General features: G+C 48.7%; 1 protein-coding gene across 1 annotated transcript in view; it reads right to left on the reverse strand.

Moving 5' to 3' along the window:
- Positions 1–14,894, reverse strand: part of trrap (transformation/transcription domain-associated protein) — a 60,211-nt gene extending 45,317 nt beyond the window's left edge. The window contains exons 1-30 of the mRNA XM_015016237.1: positions 14,812–14,894; positions 13,552–13,694; positions 13,150–13,199; positions 12,962–13,072; positions 12,747–12,851; positions 12,516–12,599; positions 12,271–12,327; positions 12,068–12,193; positions 11,491–11,568; positions 11,308–11,396; positions 10,719–10,815; positions 10,056–10,194; positions 9,069–9,147; positions 8,445–8,679; positions 8,035–8,371; positions 7,826–7,923; positions 7,525–7,719; positions 7,129–7,320; positions 6,876–7,041; positions 6,527–6,783; positions 5,873–6,073; positions 5,014–5,165; positions 3,977–4,176; positions 3,691–3,908; positions 3,420–3,617; positions 2,568–2,828; positions 2,333–2,494; positions 2,158–2,254; positions 1,967–2,088; positions 416–598 (exon numbers count right to left, since the gene is read on the reverse strand). Coding sequence (XP_014871723.1) covers positions 416–598; positions 1,967–2,088; positions 2,158–2,254; positions 2,333–2,494; positions 2,568–2,828; positions 3,420–3,617; positions 3,691–3,908; positions 3,977–4,176; positions 5,014–5,165; positions 5,873–6,073; positions 6,527–6,783; positions 6,876–7,041; positions 7,129–7,320; positions 7,525–7,719; positions 7,826–7,923; positions 8,035–8,371; positions 8,445–8,679; positions 9,069–9,147; positions 10,056–10,194; positions 10,719–10,815; positions 11,308–11,396; positions 11,491–11,568; positions 12,068–12,193; positions 12,271–12,327; positions 12,516–12,599; positions 12,747–12,851; positions 12,962–13,072; positions 13,150–13,199; positions 13,552–13,651 — 4,389 coding nt within the window. The 5' untranslated portion in view covers positions 13,652–13,694; positions 14,812–14,894. The remainder of the gene's footprint in view (positions 1–415; positions 599–1,966; positions 2,089–2,157; positions 2,255–2,332; positions 2,495–2,567; positions 2,829–3,419; positions 3,618–3,690; positions 3,909–3,976; positions 4,177–5,013; positions 5,166–5,872; positions 6,074–6,526; positions 6,784–6,875; positions 7,042–7,128; positions 7,321–7,524; positions 7,720–7,825; positions 7,924–8,034; positions 8,372–8,444; positions 8,680–9,068; positions 9,148–10,055; positions 10,195–10,718; positions 10,816–11,307; positions 11,397–11,490; positions 11,569–12,067; positions 12,194–12,270; positions 12,328–12,515; positions 12,600–12,746; positions 12,852–12,961; positions 13,073–13,149; positions 13,200–13,551; positions 13,695–14,811) is intronic.
- Between the last annotated feature and the right edge of the window lie 2,610 nt (positions 14,895–17,504).

Consider the following 17,504-nt stretch of genomic DNA (forward strand, 5'->3'; position numbering starts at 1 on the left):
GTGTGTGTGTGTGTGTGTGTGTGTGTTCAGAAGCAAACGACAAACTGGAGCAAGGCAGTAACTGCTGATGGACCAGTCCAATCCTGCTGGATTTGGTTCTTTACAAAACCTTTCACATCTTTTCTGTTACAAACACAAAATGTTTCATTTCCACACAAAGCTTGTTTAAGCTGAGCTGATCCTTTAGTCTTGATCCAGAACCACCAGAACCACCTTGGTCCGGCTGCAGGTTCTGGTTGGTCAGACAGGCCAGGCTCAGGTGGAAGAACCATGTTAATGTTCTTCCCCCTGAGCCTGGTTCTGGTCCAGCCCGGCAGCCCAACTGGACCCGCTCCGCCCCACTGGGTTTGGACTCAGCCTGTTTTGCTCCACCAGATGAAATCAGCAGTGTGAATACTTTCAGGGTGGCGAGTTATTCCTGTCTCACCATCATCTGGTCGCAGAACTTGTCGTTGAAGGAGTTGGGGAAGAGGCGCGTGACGGAGGTGAGGCGGTTCACCACGTTGAGCGTCAGGCTGCGGTAGTCGCCCAGCATCATCAGCAGGGGGCGCATGTGAGTGTGGATCTGGTCCACCTCGATGGTCGCTCCCTCCAGGAACTGCAGACATAAAATGCTTTTTAGCTTCTGGATCTACAGGAAATGACCTCACTCTCCTACAAAATAAAAGCAGGATTACTTCAATTACTTCATTTTAGTTTACAAATAAAGTAATTGATTTACTTTATTTGTAAACTACCCACGTGACAGAAAGTGTTAGCCGGCTGGTTCTGGTTCTGGAGGGATCCGAGGCTCTGGTTCTGGATGTTTTCACAGCTTTACCCTCTGAGATCTAACCGATCGGTTTTGGATCATGCGATTCCTGAACGGTTCTGGATGCTGAGCAGGCGGAGGGTCTGATGCATGGCAGCCTCCTCTATTTCCTCCATCCCATATCGATCTCGCCATGGCAACGCTGATTAGCAGCGGCGGGCCGGGGAGCGAGGATGGATGAGGAGGAAGTGACGGTTCGGGGACGGTGTGATGGAGCAGCCGGCCAGGTTCATATGAAGATAAGTGGCAGCGGATCCCGTCCACAGGAAATGGGATTTCATTAAAACCGCCGTCCCGTTTCCTCGGCTCTTCAGGCCCAGACCGATCCATAAAGGTGCTGACGGACGGCTACAATTGGCTCAAGCTGATCGGCACCAACTCAGTTTAAAAAAAGCTAAAGTTTTTCATGCAATTCAAATCAAATCTGAACCAAATCAAGAACAAAAACAGAAATAAAAATTAGCTGGATTTGAAATAAAAAACTGGTTTTATTTGATCTGTTTCCACCTTCTACTGGAAAATAAAAGACAAGAACAGCTTTCTGGTTTCCAGGTTACCATGGCTACCAAGAGCCATGATTTACCATCATCGCCTATCCAGAGTAAACACCGAGGAGCTGGTCGCTCTGAACCAATCAGGAACCAGGATGTAGTTCTGCTACGGCTGAAACGATTCCCCAGGTAATTCAGGTTCCTCACAGATTTGTCAAATATCCTGTCTGTGTTTTTTCTGATCTACCGAAAGGACCGCTGCCATGGCTGCAGCCTCAGGCACCCGTCTACCCATGGCTTAGTTTGTTTTTTGGACCAGCTGTACTGAAACATCAGTTTTGCTCCCAGGGGACTAATAAACGTTTTCTTATTACTATTAAAACCTGTTAAACTATTCACTGAGGTTTGGCAGGAAGGCTACTTGTGTTGCACTCTCACTAGCACTAAAGCCCAACTAATAGCTAAACGCTATTTTCAGCTGCAGAGGCAGGTACCAAAGAGAAACGCCCTCAAAACGTTTTAAACTTAACCTTAACACAGCAAAGCAGAATTAGAGACCCACAGCAGTGTGTCACCATGTTCCCGGCTCTCGGATCAGAGAGCAACTCAAAGCGGAGTTAGCCATGTTAAGCATCATGCGTCAGTAAAGCAGCAACATGCTAACCTTCCTCATGCAGGCTTCCCCCGCCTCCTGCAGCTCGTTGTTGGTGGAGTTGAGAGCTTTGAACAGAGCAGCAATGATCTTCTCCCTGGACTGAGGCAGGTAGTTGCAGGCCGCCAGAGCATCTGTTCAAATCACCACAAATTGTTAGCGTGACGCCGGAGTCTGAGTCCGTCGGCGTCAAACTGACTCACTGAGGGCAGCGATCCGCAGAGGAACCAGGGAGGGAAGGCTCTTGTAGCAAGGCAGCTTCATCAGAGCAGCATCCTCTGCCTCACACAGATTCAGCAGCTGCACACAGGTTGGGAAGTGTTGAGTTAAACTGGTGGTTTAAAGAGCAGGAGGCTGGGTGGACTGGGGGCGCAGTACCTCTGTGTAGAAGACCTTGTGCTCCATGACGTTCAGGTCCATGGTGAAGAGGCGCGGCTGCAGCGTGGTGCAGAAGGTGTTGCCCTCCATCAGGCCGATCTGGGCGTTGGCGGGCTGATGGCGGAGCAGGTGCTTCTTGGGAGGAACCATGTCCTGCAGAACCTGCAGAGCAGCCAGGTGTCAACACGCTGACGGCAGATCCTCCTGACCTTTAACCTTTGTGGTGGCGGGTTACCTCCTTGTGGGGCTCCATGATGACCGTCACGCTCTTGCCGGTGACCTGCGCCAGGACCTGCAGCGAGTGCATGGCCTGCTTCCTGACGGTGGAGTTGGGGGACGTGACCTCTCGCACCAGGTCGTGGGTCACCATGTGGAAGGATTTATCCTGGGCGGCCAGCAGCTCCTCCGTCTTCTCCTCATCCTTCAGCGGCGTGGCGCAGCGCACCAGCAGCTGCTCCAAGGTGGTCTTCGCCATGGCGACCGCTCCGTTCGACACCTGGGGACAAATCAATGAGGAGACGATCTCTCAGCCAGAGAATCTGTTCCTGCTTCAGCCTCAAACTTTAATGGTTTTACTGGGATTTAGCGCTGGGACCAACATGTCCAAGTGTTGGAATTCATCCTGTTCACATTTGATACACTTTTTTGTTCTGGGGATGATCATTTAAACACACTATAAAGATTTCTAAATAAGTGATTTGAAGACAATAAATCAATATATTGGAATAAAACAACAAAGACGATTCTATTAAAATGTCTATAAATGATAATTTAGTGAAACATGGACATGAAGTAAAATGTTTAGCGGTGGTTTTGGATTTTAAACTTAACTGGATCTCATAAAATACATAAAACAAGAAGTGTGAAAGTTGGACTTGTGAATAAAGTAATAAATATTGTAGAGCGCAGGAGGCTCTGTCCAACCCAAACAGTCAAAACGAAGCTGAACTTCAGGGCAAAACCAGTATGGGTTTTAAGAAAGTCTTTATTTTATTTTTTCCAGGTTAAACTTGAAGCATTGCTGTTAAAGACTCTTGGCAGTAATCAGTAAAGCAACTAAGTTACTGGCAGCCGGTTATGATCCCACCTCTCCAGTGAGGTCCATCATGACGAAGAGGAGCGCTTTGAGGAAGGTGAGCTGGTTCTGCAGAACCCAGACGAGAGGCAGCCGCTCCATCAGGAACTTGATGGACACGACGCCGCCCAGCTTGGCGTACCAGGCCTGCTCGTAGCAGCAGGCGCACAGGCGCTCCACGATGTAGGAGAACAGGGGCAGCTGGCAGGCCTGGGGGCGGAGCCGCGGGGGTTACCATGGCAACACACACCACCTCAGCACGTTCACGGTTAGCGAGGCCTACCCGCTCCTTGGAGCCCAGGATGATGCTGGCCACGTCGAAGATGACGGCCAGAGCCACCTCTCCGATCTTACACAGCTCCTTCTCCTCGTACGCCATGCAGATGGCGATGGCGTCGATCAGAACCAGGGGGTCCATGCCCTTCGACCCGTTCTCCTCACTGTGGAACATGGCGGTGCTGGGCTGACTGCCCAGCTGGTAGCAGGGCAGCAGGAAAGGTCCTGGACAGGAAAATAACGATGAGGACAGAATAAAACGGCGGAGCAGCAGGCGGGTCACGAAGCCTCACCGCACTGCTGGGCCACGGCCACCATGGTGTAATGGCGGATGAGGCTGGCGACGAAGGGCAGCGCGCTGGGCCGCAAGTCCTTGATCACAGCAGACATGAAGGCTCCGGTCAGGGCCTGCTCAAAGGTGCGGCGGGCCGGTGTGTCCTGGGCCTTGTAGCGATGGGAGATGATCACGCTGGGAATCCACTTCTCAGTGAAGCTGCAGAGGAAACACCAGGTCACATGATCTGTGCTGCCAGGCAGGAATCAATGGATGGATCCACCTGGAAGCAGCTGATTGGGGCAGCAACGCACGCTGCAGGGGGAGCAGCAGCAGATGGGAAGGTGATCAGAGTCAGCAGCTAACAAGGATCGGCTGATGCTCAATAATCACGTTCCCACTGTTACTAATGTGGTTTTAACGTGTTTACATCATCATTAGCTCCTGATCTGGACAGAGACTGAACGAGTCAGGAAGTAGGTCTCACACCGCAGCTGTCTGATCCTCAGCACAAAGAAAAATTAGCAGACGTTAATGCTAACCCGCTGTCCTGCTAACTGTAGCGAAGAGAGCTGCCAGTAAAGCACAGGAGAAACGATGGACTCAAACTCACAAGCAACTTTCACTCCTGAGCCAAACGGCCTCAGAAGGTTTAACAAGAAGCAATCAGGGAATATTTCATGTTCAAAATCAGTGAAGTTTCCTTTAAATAATCGTCATTTTAATGTTGAAACATATAAACTCATTTATTCCTGCAGCTTTAATCGCTGCCAGGCTCATTTATTTCTGTGAAATTAAAAGATTTTGCACCTTTGTCATTATGTTGACAACGCCTGTCTTTGTTTCTGGCTGCCTACAGTCAATCACAGTTTAAACTGGTGTGCTGAAAAGCAGCAAGTTAAACACAGTGAGATCTTGTGATCTTCAGATTCCTGGGATCCCAGAGGATCATTTCCTGCTGCTGCTTCTCTTACAGTCCTGCAGCCTTTGAGCTCAGCCTCAAAGCTACGATGCGCTCCACGCCTAACGCGCCGGTGCGAAGCAGACAGTACTGACTTGGGGTGGGACAGCAGCTGGTACAGGGCGTGTTTGTTGTCGTCCAGGCTGGTCATGGCCACCAGGAAGCACTTGATGACCTCCCAGGCCTGCCGCCTGTAGTACGGCTCTGTGTTGGCGCTCTTCAGACAGTCCAGGGCCGTCTCTATCGCCTGGAGGAGCAGAGAGAGGAGACGCAGGAAACCCAGAGAGGAGCCGTTAGTTTTCTATTTGTTTGTAAATATGACGCAAAACATGTAACAGATAATGCTAATGTCAGCGACAAAATTATGTTTCGAATTGAAAATGATTAAAATGTGATTCAATATTTAATTAATTGCTGAAATTAAGTCAAGTTCCAACGCTCAAATAAAAATCATCATTTTCCCTCCAGATCTGAAAAGTGTTGATGTCTCACATGGAACCATCTGAGACGTGGCACTGCTTTCCTGGGCGTGCGTGTGTGTGTGTGTGTGTGTGTGTGTCCTGATGTCCAAAAAGAGAGCAGTCATTAGAGAGAGTAAATAATGCCGTCACGGTGGCCCTGCACCAGATTGATGATTACTGACTGGATGAGGAGGAGAAACAAGACAAGAATTTAATTACCTGAAGGACTCACACTCACACACACACACACTCTCTCTCTCACACACACACACACACACACACACACACACACACACACACACACACACACTCACTAACACATATGACAGAGACTTATGGCTCTCTGCGGAGAACAATAGTGAGGAATATAAAGCTCCTTGATGGCTGATTCTTTTCTTCAGCCCAAATATAGCGGGCAGAAGGAGGGAACGACGTCAAAGCAGGACAGGCGGCGGTACAGAGGTCATCATCATCATCATCACTGTCGTCCTACCTTCTCCATAGGGAGCTGGATGGAGGCCTTGCAGTCGGTGAACTCCACCTTAATGCTGGGGCCCTGGACCTCCGTCACCACGTAGTGCAGCCTCTGGGACTCCTTCAGCATCTTCCTGTTGCTGCCGCCGAACTTCCCCAGAACGCGGTACGCCACGTGGGAGATGTTCTCCGCCGGGTTGCGCAGCGTCCGCCACAGGGCCTGCAGGATGCCAGCGGCACAGCTTCAGACCGCGGCAGAACAACGGATGGGCAACTCCCCAACAACACTGGGGAGCTCTCCGATTGGTCGATAGGTTCTACCCGTTTAACGGCACAGAACAGCTCTGCTATCTCCAAACATCAGTTAAATCATCACATTTAGTCACCATGGCGACTGAAACACAAACCAGGAGGATTGTATAATCACATGAAAAAAACAGATGTTCTGGTTCTGATCCGCACAGTAAAAACAGCTAAAAGTTAAATCTAAAAGCCAATGCTAGCCCAGCCAGTGTTAGCCCAGCCAGTGTTAGCCCAGCCAGTGTTAGCCCAGCCAGTGCTAGCCCAGCCAGTGCTAGCCCAGCCAGTGCTAGCCCAGCCAGCACTGGGTATCAGAGTGCAGTTGTAGGAGGCGGATGAGTCTCTACAGACTCCAGCAGGTCCAAACCATCACCTGCATGAGCTCGGCCCGGACCGGCTGGATGTGGTCGTACAGGAAGTCGGGCTGGAGGTTGTCCACACACAGCTCCAGGGTGCGGAGGCCCTGGCTGACCAGAGTCTGGGAGCCATTGAGTGCTGACACCAGAGGGTCCATCAGCATGGGCAGGTAGGGCAGCAAGGAGCTGAGGCGGACCGGAACCGTCAGGCACAGCTCCACGAACAGGTCCTTCATGTGCTGCTTGTGGAGGCCGCTCTGCAGCATGTTGAGGCCTGGAGGAAGTAAAGCACCAGGTGAACCTTCTCCACAAGCGGCCATTACAAACAACATGAATGGGCCCTGAGGGGAGGCAGCCATGTTGCACCTTGCAGCAGGTTGGGGAGCAGAGGGAGAAACTCCTGGTAGAGCAGGTCGTGGCTGCCGCCGCCGATTGAGCGGAACAGGGCGCGTAGGAGCAGGAAGTAGTTGTAGGGCTCCTTGGCGGACTGGGCCAGCTCCATGGAGCTGTTCACTATCTTATGGAGGTGAGGCTGAGGAGAACAACAAACAGTATTACAGACGCACAGAAGAGCGGAACGGGATGTTAGGCTCTGCTGTGGAGCTGCAGCAGGAAGTACCTTCAGCATCTGCTCGTTCTCAGCAGCAAACAGTGAGACGGAGCCAAACACCAGCTTGAAGAGTTTCAGGTAGAGGTTGGACAGCTCCACATTGGAGCCCATCTCCGGCAACCTCTCCAGGAGATACTCCACCAAGATGGTGGCAAAGAGGGCCGACGTGGACAGGTTGGCCAGGAAGGAGTTGGCCACAATCTGGGAACCAGTCAGAGCAGAGATCTGAGCAACAACCCCCAGAAACCCAGAGACATTTAAACCCAGAGCAGCTAGGAGCAAGAAGGAAGCGCGCGTTCCCCCTGGGAAGCGCGCGTTCCCCCTGGGAAGCGCGCGTTCCCCCTGGGAAGCGCGCGTTCCCCCTGGGAAGCGCGCGTTCCCCCAGGGAAGCGCGTTCAGAGGCACCTGCAGGGCGTAGTTCTTGGAGATCCTCTCCACCATGTAGGGCACGGTGGTCTGGAAGATCTCCTTGAAGGTCAGTGGGTTCATCATGGTGAAGACACCAGCGAAATGCTCCAGAACTTCCTTCTCCTCCTTCATGCGGACCGTCTGACAGTTGGCCACCCGGATATACGTCTGCTGGTTGTTGGCAACCTGGACCTGAGCAGCAGAGCCAACCGCCTTAACACACTCTGGCTTTGTTTGAATCCGACTCATTGGTTGTTGAGTTACTTAGCCAGTCGCTGCAGCTCCAGCTGGGCAGTACCTGGTAGATGTCCAAGGCCTGCATGGCGTACTTCACCAGCTTGATGTAGATCTGCGTCTCCTTCGGCTGGAGCTGCTTGTTGGGGATGAACTGAGCTTCTGAAAGACAGAAGGAAACAAGTTTGACATAAAATTCACAACAAATCCCAAAACTGTTAACTGAACTCTGAAGCTGCTGCCGTTTAGTCTCATCCTGGAAGAGCAGCTCACCTCCCGGAGCTTTGCAGGAAGTGATTCCCCAGGTGATGGTCTTGACTCCGCACACCAGGGTCTTGACCAGACTGCGGCAGTCCGATACCTGGAAAGTCTGTTTGTCCTCCTTCTCCCCCGGTCGGTCGAAGGGCGCCGCCGACGGTGGAGCCGCGGCGGCAACCGGCGTGGGCGGGGCGGGCGGCGGGATGGCCGGCGTGGTGGACGGCGTGGGCGTGGCTGGCACGCCCGGCAGCACCCCCGGGTCCACCATGCCCATCTCCGACTGAGGCTTGCACTTCTTGAAGATGGAGACTAGCTGGTAGCGGGCGATGGTGTGAAACTTCAGCACAAACACCTGGTTGAGAGAACGCAGTGAGACACGTTTCCTGCTGCTCAGCGCGGGAACACCCGGGCGCCGCGGCTCGGACCTCCAGCATCCGCATGAGGATGTCCCGGCCGTTCCCGTTCTCCTGCTCCGACTTGGAGCGGATGCAGTCCACCAGGTTCAGCAGCAGCTTGCAGGACATGGTCTGGATGTTGCTGGGCAGAGACTCGTCGTCAATGTTCTTGGCGAAGAGCTGGACTGCCAGCGACAGGTCGGTGAGGGGCAGGTTCTGGCGGACGTGGTGCACAAGGTCGGCCAGGGTGCTGTAGGCCAGCGGTCTGCACACATGGGCCTCAAATGTTACCATAGCAACAGGCAGCCAAGCTACCGCTAACCACTTTCAATTAGCGACTGTTGCGACAGACAGAAAGTTACCACATTCTGCAGATTTTAAGCTTTTTATGCAATATTAGAAAGACATAAAAAATTCACACAAATAATGTTATTTCCTAAAAGTCAGTGACAGCATTCCTTCAGCAAATATCTGATCATTTGTAGCAAAGGATGGAGATGGAAGGAGAAAATCTTATTGATTATTATTGATTTACTGGTCAGGAAAAGACGATTAACAGCAGATTTTTCCAGAATGTGAACCGCAGGAGTTCTGGTAGAACCGATTCACAGCTAAATCGGCAGACTGGACTAGACTGGACCGGACCGGACTCACCGGAGCGTCTCCCGGGCCGTATATCCAGAACCGATCAGGATGGACTCGTCAAACAGTTTGTCCATACAGGGAATGAACTCTGCAGAAAAACAAAATGTATAAAAGGTTCAAATTTATATATTTTAAATAGAGGTGTGCCGATCGATCGGCTACCGATCATAATCGGCCAATTTCCATGAAAAAGTGTATGATTGGTGATCGATCGCCGTTTCTTGTTGCCGATCACAAACCGATCACCTGCATCTCCCTTCTCAGCCTGCAGCTGCTCTCCTGTTTCCTTCTCACTGCGCAGCAACAAACCCACTAGTGAGGAACTAGAACGCTGAGTGAATGGGGACGTTTGCGAGTTGCGATGGGAAATGACCACTGGGTGAAGCGCCACACAATCCATCAACCCAACAAATCTAATGTGACATTTGTAAAACAAGCACTTGATTGATTTGAATGCATCGAGGCTCAGTGCAGGAACAAAAGACATCCGGACCCATCAGCAGGTAGAGCAGCGCCGCTACCAACACTCACTGGATTAGCATCAGGCTCAGAAAGCTAAACAAATAACCCCAAGTTCACGTCTTGGAGCTGCGGTTCTGGTTCTGCTGTCGGTGGTAATATTTCACAGACGGAGCCGCTCAGCCTCAACGTCTGTTTTAAGCTGCAGCGTGTAACTTTAAAAAAAAAGATTTTAGATATGTATTAAAATATAAGTTAAGTGAATTTATTGCCAGATAACAGAGTCATTTATACCCAAAGCGAAACATTAACAGCCAATCCAGGTGATTGGCTGAGATCGGCCTCATGGACGACCGGAATCGGCAGCAAAACCCTGATCAGAGCATCAATAATTTTTAATTTTATTCTAACCGGAGAAAAATGTGTGAAAATCTTCTAATTAATTTGTTTAGAAAAACCATGAGATACCTCTGGTTGGTCTCTAAAGACTAAATGTTTCAGTCATCTGTGTGTGTGTGTGTGTGTGCGCGCGCGTACGGCTGCGCAGGTCGGTGGTCAGGATGTGCTTGGCGGCGATGAGCAGCTCCTTGCGGAGATGAGCCGTTTCAGAGGGACAGTTGGACAGAAGCTGCAGCATTCCCTTCACCAGCTGCTGGGAGTATTTACCCACCAGGTCCTGGAGGTGAGACAGGTGAGACAGGTGAGACAGACGAGACAGGTGAGACAGACGAGACAGGCGAGACAGACGAGACAGGCGAGACAGACGAGAGACGAGACAGACGAGAGACGAGACAGGCGAGACAGACGAGAGGCGAGACGCAACATATCAGTCAGATTGATGGCAAGTTAGCTGACCAACAGTAGAAAGACGATTCTGGCTTTTATAACTTTCTACTAATAAAAATCTGAAAAATTTAATTTAACCCTCTTTATTCTGATGCCCCTAAATAAAAGCCAGGCCACCCATCAGAGGACTCCAGAGCAGTCATATGTGAACAGACCGATCCCACTGGGTGGAGTTAAATCGGATCCGGTTGTTGCTGCTTTATTCAGCTGCCAGTAAACCAGCTCGTCTCAGTGCCATCAGGAGGAAATCATTCCTTGAAGCTTCAAATGTTGCTTCAGATTTTCTGACATGGGATGTTGTTGTTGTTCCCCCCATGAATTAAACACAGAGATAATCTGTGTTGCCGTGATCACCTGGTAGATCCGGATGATGTAGGCCAGGAAGGACAGAGTCTTGATCTGGGCAGCGATGAAGTCTGCATACAGCTCCTTGTTGAACAACTTGTGATGCCTGCACAGAAAATAAAGCATCAGATCATAAAACCAGGAGAACTAGAACTGCTGGGATGATCCTGCAGGACAGAGACCGAATGGAGGACAGGACAGACGCCACTGAGCTCATTTCAACCTCCAGAAACGGATTTTAACTCTTGCTCAATATGTGCTGGGGAAACATTCAGAGAGAGACATGAAGAACGCCTCAAACTGTTTCCCAAGGGCGCTGTGGGGCGCAGGGGTTCAGCACAACCCACTTAGAGGCCTCAGTTCTCAACACAGATGTCGCAGGTTCGATTCCCGGCCTGGTGACCTTTGCCCCATGTCTTCCTCTTCTCTCATTACCTCTTTCCTGTCAATTCACTATCAAATAAAGGTCACTAGAGCCAATAAAACCTAAAAAAAAAAAACAGTTTCCCTGCAGAGTCAAATGGGTTGATGAAGGCCTTCACTCTCAGAACCCAGTAAACCCAGTAAACCCAGTAAACCCAGTTAGCCAAGCTCTCACCTGGCCTGAGGAGACACCTGCAGCATGATGGTATTCATGATGAGGGGAACGAACTCTGACACCACGTTGTGGATGTTCAGCTTGTAGAGCTGAGGAAACAGGAACAGCTTCAGTTCACCGCCAGCTGGACCGAAAACGGTTCCTTCTACCAGAACCAGAACCAGGCCGGAGAGCGTCTCTCACCTGATACATCAGAACCACGATGATGGGCAGTTCAGCCAGAACCTTGAGGGACAGCGACCCGCGGGGGATGATGGTGTGCTGCAGGCGGAGACAGACAGGAAACGGTAAGAAACGCCGACCCGAGCCATTCAACAGCAGGAAGACAGGGGGCGCCGTTTCTAAAGATACACATTAACAACAATATCTGGGAATAACAGTCTAGCAAGAGAAAATAAATGAGCGTTAATTTTTTACAGTAATATTTTCATCGTGTTATTCCTATGTCTATAAATGTCACAGGTCCAAACTAAATACTTAGTCCTAGGACCATTTTTAGTTTGCAAACTAAATACGGAGCTCAGAATTAAATGTTTAATTAGCAAGCTGTGACATTTATAAATGAACATGGTGACAATGTGACAGCCTTTCTTTTCTATGACAGGATAAATATTTGTTGTTGCTGTTCTTCAGTCCCAGTTAAAGCTCTGTTCTCGTCTTTTTTGCGAGTGCAGAATCCTGGCCACCGGTTCCTGTCCTGCAGCAGCATTGTACTGCCACCCAGTGGTAACCCCTGGCAGTGCAGGGAGATGTCTCTTACCGTTCGTGTTTCGCTGTCCTCTCTCTCTGGCGCCGTCTTAACCAGGACGGATGTGATCATGCCCACCATCTCTGGAGAGGGAACCGTGTTCTCAGCAATCACCTGCGGGTTCTCAAAGTACCTGGCCTGGAGGAACGCAGCACAAATATTATTCACACAGAACAGAGACAGAGCAATGAAAACAATACAGGGATTACACTCACAACAACTTTTGGAAGATCTTTGTAAATCTGCTTCACAAAGTCCAGGAAGTGGTGGATCTGAGGAGAAACGATGACTTGAATATGTTTTCTATCATTTATGTGCCTTACTGTCTGCAGCAGCTGAATGAAACCTGCGATTATCGGTGATTTCTACCAAAGCTCTGTCTGCTGAGACCCAGATCAGGTTCATGGGTCGACTCAACATCTGAACGTGGTTTCTACCTCTAACCACCGGAGATGCTCACCTCCTGGGAGATGGGAGGCCGGAACTGTTTGTGCAGCTCAATAATGATTCGAAGGCAGATCAGAACGTTCTCCTCACTTTCAATCTGAGAAAACAAATCAGAGGAAACATGAAGGCTTGTTTTTCTGCAGTTCTGGTTTTCAGAACGATCTAATAAGTGGCTCTTCGTTCTGAAGCAGAAATACCAAACATGACTGGTTTACTGAAAGCTGCTCCATTTTTATCGTTTTACCTCCAAGAAGCGAAACATGACCGATAAAATGTTCTTGGTGTGAGGACGAAGATGCTCATTGGTCGGGATCCGGTGAATAATTTCCAGAACCAACTTCCTCAGTTGCTGAACAAAAGAAAAGAAAGTGAGATGTTCATACGGAGAGCCAGTTATTCTTTTTATACTTCCAGCTAGATTCAAACAGACATGGCTGTACAGAAAGGCCGGAGTCTCACCTGCGTGGGTTTTTCCTGCAGGAACTGCACCTCTCCGTCCTGCAGGAAGGTCAGGAAGCGAGGGATGATGTGTTCCAGGAAGGTGGAGTACTGAGGCGACGATGTTACATTCTGGGACAGAAAAAACTTCCACATCAGAGACCCTGAGCTCATCATCTCAGGAAATGAATCTAGTCCATCAAACTGACCTCAAAGTTCTCGCTGACCTCCTGCATCATCTTCAGTTTGGTTTCATCGGCTGCAGAAGGAGCACAGCCATTAGAGCGCTTGGAGACGGAGGCGTCACGGCCTCCAGGGTTCAGCTGAGGCGCTCAGATCTTATCAGTTTTCCTTTCAGCGTCCAGAATGGTTAGGAGGTACGAGGAGAGCCAGTCACTCTCTCACACACACACACACACCCCCCCCCCCCCCCCCGTACCTCCGACTGGACTAAAGCTCATCGCTCTCATCAAAGCGCCACAAACACACAGAGCAAAACTAGGTCGAAATACTACAGGAAACCTTGACTAATCAATAATATTCATATTTAATGTCCCATCAATCAGTAAAGCTCAAACTCAGCTTGAACAGATTCAGCTCAGTGAACTCACGCGTGTTGGTGTCTGTGAGCGCCGCCACGAACTGCAGGTACTTCTTCATGAGCGTGGTCTGGTCCACCACGGTGGGGCTGGGCGTGGGGACGAACGCCATGGCGACGGCTGGAGCTGACCGAGCAGCACCGATCTCAACTGAACTGTAGAAGACAAGAAACAGGACTAAAGATGAATCTACGACCTGCTGACGTCTTCTATCCATAAACGCAGCAGCATATTGCACAGCATCGGCTTAAAAACATGAACATGTTGCCATGTGGAGGAAGATCATTCGGTGAGTCTGATAGTTGAGGCTGAATGTTCAGATCATCTACTGCAGGGAAATATCTCATCATGAGTGAGCATCTGTCACAAAGTGAAGATATGTTGTCCTGACAGACTCCCACTCCAAGCGAAGGAAAAGGTTCATCAACCTGGGTTAGTTTCAGTGTTTGGTCACTCAGCAGTCACATTATGCTTCCCTGAAAACTACTGAGTCTGTTTTTAACCGAACTGTAGCTGTTCCAGGTTACAGTAAAGGACCAAACAGATCTTTAACCATTTACTCAAGTCTGGCATCTCAACAGGAGTGAGCACAATCTGTTTGATGCCTTTTGCTTTGATTCAAATAAAGAAATGTTAAGGAAAGGCCTATGTTGTTGGTAACTGATCGCGGGTTTACAGAAACCATCCACCAGGTAGAAGCGGAATATGAATCTAGAACAGCACCGCTCCTAGTGCAGCAGATCTGTTGGTTCTTTTTCTAGACTTTTACTCATCATTTTCCTGCCCAGAAGTGAAAACAGTCCTGATTGTTTCAATTAAGCGAAGAGACAAACTAGAGAACATGTTAACATCTAGAAACAGAAAAACACGCCGTTTAAACGGCGCTTGGTGATGACGTTATCACTAGCATTGCCGAGCTCTAGTGATGTGAACTCCGATCAAAATCAAAGCGTTTAAAACTATTTTAATGCATAATAAAAACCTTTCTAGCTCTACTTATCTGATGTCTTTATCGATTAATCCAAGCGAGGGAAGTTAGGGTTGTTATTCCTACTGGAAAACAGGCTAACCGTTAGCAGCGCAGCTAGCTTCACTAAAGAAAGAAAGCGCTCGTGCGTTAACATAAAGCGGTACTTCAAAGTACACAAGTCACACAAAGGACAATTCTAAGTAATTCATAAAAATATCACAATAAAGAGAAAACTCGCACGAAAGCAGCTAAATTCTAATGTTGATATTTGTTCAAAGTTTAAATGACAGAGCGGAGCTTACCCTGCTCCCCCGACAGGAAACAGTCGCTTTCTCACCGCCGTTCGCGCTCCTGCTCCTAGCGAACTTGTCAGATATCCCTCCGCGCGTTGGTTCCTACATCCTCATTATTCAACTACATTTACAGACCAGTAATGTATGTCTACCAATGATGTATGTATAAACAGAATATGGTTAGCATTTGCCTGTGCATAACATGTTTTATTGGTCAGAAATGTTTAAAATAGTACCAGCGGAAGGATAAGAACCCAGAACAAACGGTATAAGACCATCGTTTTCGATGGTCTTCTTGCTCTCAGGAAATCAGCATCAATAAAGGCTTCTAAAAAATATGAACAGAATTTTTTAAAACATTTGTAAATAGAAATGGGATCTTCATTGCCATAGTTAACAACCAGTTAGTGTACATTATTGTGGTTTATACATTTGTAATGTTAATAAAATCTATAACTTCCTCGCACAGAATTAAGTGTTCTACCAGTAGGTGGCAATGTTCCGTGGTGGATGAAATTCAGAAAAATAATTAAGGCTCGAATACAATGAACTACTTTTCTTTCTTTCCTTTTTTCCTGAAAAACTGTTGCATAAAATGTCTGTTCAACATTTCAGTAAATGACAGTTGAGTGGAAGAACGATTATTGTTTGGAGAGACAAATTAAAAGCTGGAGAAAATCAGAAATCTCTCAGGACGGTCTAACAAATCCCCACTAGGTGGGACAGGTCATCATGGATCCATCATTTCCCATTTCAGCTCAGATTGTCTAAATTACTACTATTTACTAATGTCAGAATAATGACAGTTTCCCCATAATGTTTGACAGAAATACATTTAAACTGTGTGAGTCATGTCAGACCCACAGGGTTTCAGGATCTGTTATCTCCTGCTTATTTTCCTGTGGTTTCCTGTGTTTTCCCTGTAGTTTCCTGAGTTTTCCCTGTAGTTTACTGCATTTTCCTTTAGTTTTCCGTGTTTTCCCAGTAGTTTCCTGTGTTTTCCCAGTAGTTTCCTGTGTTTTCCCTGTAGTTTCCTGTGTTTTCCCTGTAGTTTCCTGTGTTTTTCCTGTGTTTTCCCAGTAGTTTTCCGTGTTTTCCCAGTATTTTCCTCTGTTTTCCCTCTAGTTTCCTCTGTTTTCCCAGTAGTTTTCTGTGTTTTTCCTGTAGTTTCCTGTAGTTTTTCGGCCCCAGCTCTGCGCTCTGTGCATGGCAGCAGACCTTAGCTCTGTTTCCATGCGGTTGAGCTGAAAGCTGTTGTTTGTCGTTTCCTCCCAGCAGCTATTGGGTTTCTGTTCGTCCTCCTCTCATCCTGGAGGAGATAATTCGACACATAAAACCACTTTCTCCCTTAAGTAATAATGATCTGCTAAGAGTTGTTTGTCTCTGCTTTATTGCGCTGTCCTGCTTGTTTCATTAGTGGATCTGTTTAGTTTTTTTACTCGGCTGCGGTGGGGGTGTTGTGACACGCTGAGGCCTCTCATCTGGCCGTTGCATTAGCGATGAAACCGGAGCGTCCTCTCCTTCAGACCGGCTCTGAATCATCAGCGCCGCCCATCATCCAGTCGGCCTCTGAAGGCCCAGCCTCGCTCAGCTTTCTGCGGATGAAGAGGATGCTTTGTGTTTGATACAGAGACACATGCACTCACCGCCTGCTGCTCATCCTGCAGTCAGGCTGCAGTTCTCTGGTATTCCAGGAACTGCGTCGCTCAGTTACCAGGAACTAGGTGTGATGTCACGCATCCGAGCGGCGCGGCGTCCAGCTGGAGGTGTTGATGGTCGCTTCCTGAACAGGACAGCCTGACATGTTCATCGCATCAGACCAGGACAGAGTCTGAGTTCATTCAAACTCCTTTACTCTGACGCCCCTGATTAAAACACAAGCAGCCACCTTCTGAACAGAACCAGAGTCCAAATGTTCTGGTTCTGCCCTCAGAGGTCCATCAGAGAACAACCAGCACCATGAAACACGGTGGTGGCAGCAGCATGCTGTGGGGAAGCAGCTCAGAGATGATCAGAGATTTAGATCAAAACACATATCAATCTCAAAGTTCAACAATTAATAAAACAGAATTAAACAAATTAAACATTAAACAAATTAAACATTAAAAATTAAAACATGTTGTTTAAAAGGAGAGAAAACATTTATGGGTTAAAATGGCCTAGTCAAAGCGCAGTCCTGAATCCAGCTGAGAATCTGTTGGGAGTGTGAAAATGGATGTTAATCTAATCCGCACTGAACCTCTTCATAATTTGGAGTTTAAATCTGGTGGAAACCTGCAGCTGATGGTTCACTAACAAGCATGCCGCACCTTTCAGATCCAGTCACTGTTTCTCCCCTGCTCTCTGCTGCCAGTTGACCTGTCACCATAAATCCCATGAACATTTTGAAGTTTGTGGTTTTAACTCAAAAAGTGTGAAAAGAAGAAACTTGAAATGATTCACCTGCTGATTCAGACACAGCTCACCTGGAATCAGTTCCCCGTTAACGACCTCCATCCGGCTCACCTGGGCAGGAGCCTGAACCTTCTGCTGTGATCAAACCTTCAGGTTTGTCCTGATCAGGTCCAGATTCTTGTAGCTCAGGTATTTATCGTTGCAGCTTAACGGGATTCTGAACGCTTGGAGTTGTGATGTCATCAGTCTTACGTTACCTGGAAGCCTCGGGTGGAGCTGCTGCTTCTCCGTCTGCTCACAGCGAACCG

This window comes from Poecilia latipinna, unplaced genomic scaffold (assembly GCF_001443285.1).
Source record: "Poecilia latipinna isolate Pla-1442-1.1 unplaced genomic scaffold, P_latipinna-1.0 Scaffold1997, whole genome shotgun sequence".
Classification (NCBI taxonomy): domain Eukaryota; kingdom Metazoa; phylum Chordata; class Actinopteri; order Cyprinodontiformes; family Poeciliidae; genus Poecilia; species Poecilia latipinna.